Source organism: Sinocyclocheilus anshuiensis, unplaced genomic scaffold (assembly GCF_001515605.1).
Source record: "Sinocyclocheilus anshuiensis isolate Anshui unplaced genomic scaffold, SAMN03320099.WGS_v1.1 scaffold454, whole genome shotgun sequence".
Lineage (NCBI taxonomy): Eukaryota > Metazoa > Chordata > Actinopteri > Cypriniformes > Cyprinidae > Sinocyclocheilus > Sinocyclocheilus anshuiensis.
In genome coordinates this window covers 825,383-828,512 of record NW_015548217.1, presented here as the reverse complement: position 1 = coordinate 828,512, position 3,130 = coordinate 825,383, and the positions used below count along the sequence as shown (strand labels likewise).

Here is a 3,130-nt window from a genome sequence, read left to right as displayed (position 1 = left end):
TAGGATTTTTTTTTTTTTTTTTTTTTTGGAATCAAACCTATACAGCACGATCAGTGTAGTCCGATTCTCAAGCAAATGACTCTTTTGAGCCTGTTCTTTATAAATTTAAAAAGTACAGAGTGACTGTTCTTATGCAACTGATTCCTGTACTCGAGTTGATTCTTTTTAGTGAATAATAAAAATTAACAGCACGACCAGAGTATTGCAATGCTCAAGCAAATGACTCTTTTTGAGTCATTTCAGTACCTTGAATCGAAAACATACAGCATGACCGGACTGATTGCGCAGATTTCTGAATCAATGACTCTTTTGAGTAGGTTCTTTTTGGTGAATCAGAAACCAGTGCGATCAAACAGATTCCTTTACTGACACTTTTGAGTTGGTCCGAGTGAATCAAAACCATACAGCACAACCAGAGTAGTCTGATTCTGAAGCAAATGACTCCTTTGAGACACATTTTTAGTGATAAAAAAAAAATGCTGTACATCCAGAGTAGTCCGATTCTTGAGCAAATGATTCTTTTAAACCATTTCGTTACCTTAAATCGAAAAACACAGCACAACCGGACTGATCCAACCGATTCCTGAACGAATTACTCTTTTGAGCTAGTTCTTTTTAGTGAATCACATGCATCGCTTACAACTTAGTCTTTTGTTTTGTTTTGTTTTACTGTGAAACTTGCATCACCGTTAACACAATTATAGTTAAGGCTGACTATCTAAAATGATACCAAATATTCCTCCAAACTTCAAGAATTATTAATGGAACTGTGGAATCACTACCAGCATCATTTAATTACTTACAATAGCAATGCCTAAAAACAACTTGTGTAATGAAATTGTATTTCATGTGATGCACACCCAGTTTATTTTGTGCAAGCAGTTTGTTTTTGGTGGATGCTGGTTTGTGAAGCAGGGGGTCGTTGTCAGCAGCGGTTGTGAGCAGGATCAGGCGTCTATATGATGTTCATTAATAATATATTAGCACTTGAAAGCGTGAGGTGCCGCAGGAGATGCGTCTCTCTCCAGATCTTCTCATGCTCGGCTACTTGTTTTGGTCGTGTCTCCGTCCCTCTCTTTAACTAAACTCTGGGAAGCGTGAGGAGCAGATGTCTGGGAGTGAAGCCAGTTGAAGACGTTTAGCCACCCGGTGAGAGGAGCGCAGGCCTTCTGTCCACTCGTTCCTCCTGTAAGCTGTCAAACTGAGCGAGAGGGAGAGGAGTCTCTGACGGGGCTATGCACTTCAGATCGAGTCGAGGATATTTACCTTGTGAAAATGCATTGGTTTGCTCAGTTTTAACCATTTGCACAAGCGCTCAACTGAAGAGATTTGGCTTATCAATCCGATGTTGTTGTGTCCCTGCAGCCTGTGCTGCCAGACTAGATTTTCTAATAGGCCAAGAACTTTTCACCATTTGTTTTTGTTTTACGCCCTTTTAAATAATTTTTTCAATTTGTTTTTATATGCATGTTGCCCAAATTGGTTTCTGTGTAACCTCCAGATGGACTTATATTTTATTATTATTATTTTTGAATCTTTATTGCATATTACTCATTCATTATTATTATAATTATAATAATTAACTAATAATAATTACTAATAAAATTGACAAATCGTAAATGCAAAGTAAATAAATAAAATGTTCTTGTTAATTATAGTAATGTATAAATAATAGTACATTATTAATAAAAGTGGTGGTACAGTAAATACAAAGTAAATTAATAAAAAATGTTTTATTATTTTAACATAACTTACTAATAAAAATGGACACAGTAAATATGAAGTAAATAAATTATTCTTAATAATAATAATAATTTATAAATAATAAAGTGCTAATAAAAATGATGACAATAAACAATGCAATGTAAATTAATAAAATGTATAAATAATAAATTACTAATAAAAATGGTGATAACTAAATACAAAGTAAATAGTTATTATTGTAACTTAACTTATTATTAATAATTCATTATTTACAAATGATAATAAATATCAAATCAAAATTATAACAGTAAATAATACAAAGTAAATTAATCATAATAATAACAATAACAGTTGTATATTTTTTTTTTTTATGGTTTGTACATTTTTAGTCATTATCAACGATTTAATAATAATAATAATAACAACAGTTGTATTTTATATTCATTTGTTCTTACTCTGTAATTTTTATAGTAATGTATTATTATTTATATTATTATTTATAAATAATAATACAAATTATAACAGTAAATGTTATAATTTGTAAATGTAATAGTTATTTATTTTATAACTATTACTGGTGATGAGTCTTTTATTGTGAATACTCAGCCACAACATTTCTTTGTTCATCCTTATTTCTACCTCTCTCCATGTTTCCCGTCTCGTCTCTTCCAGGACTGAGGGGCTTGATAAATCTTGGGAACACGTGCTTTATGAACTGCATCGTTCAGGCTCTCACACACACTCCGCTGCTGAGGGACTTCTTCCTGTCCGACAGACACAAGTGTGAGATGCAGTCCAACTCCTGCCTGGTTTGTGAATGAATAATTGATTTGTTAAATCAAATGAAAAATTGTGTTTTTGATTGGTCCAGACGCTACAACACATACACTCACTCTCTCTCTCACACACACATACACTCACTCACTCACTCACTCACTCACTCACACACTCACACACACACTCTCTCACACTCACTCATTCACTCACACACTCATACACACACACACACACTCGCGCTCTCTCTCTCTCACACTCACACACACACTCTCTCACACTCACTCATTCACTCACACACTCATACACACACACACACACTCGCGCTCTCTCTCTCTCACACTCACACACACACTCTCTCACACTCACTCATTCACTCACACACTCATACACACACACACACACTCGCGCTCTCTCTCTCTCACACTCACACACACACTCTCTCACACTCACTCATTCACTCACACACTCATACACACACACACACACTCGCGCTCTCTCTCTCTCACACTCACACACACACTCTCTCACACTCACTCATTCACTCACACACTCATACACACACACACACACTCGCGCTCTCTCTCTCTCACACTCACACACACACACACACACTCTCTCACACTCATTCACTCACTCACTCACACACACC

At 35.5% G+C, this 3,130-nt stretch overlaps 1 protein-coding gene across 1 annotated transcript in view; it reads left to right on the top strand.

The window, feature by feature from the left end:
- usp22 (ubiquitin specific peptidase 22) overlaps nt 1-3,130 on the top strand; it is a 47,381-nt gene that overhangs the window by 29,744 nt on the left and 14,507 nt on the right. The window contains 1 exon segment of the mRNA XM_016440832.1: nt 2,377-2,556. Within this exon segment, the coding sequence (XP_016296318.1) occupies nt 2,377-2,556 (180 nt within the window).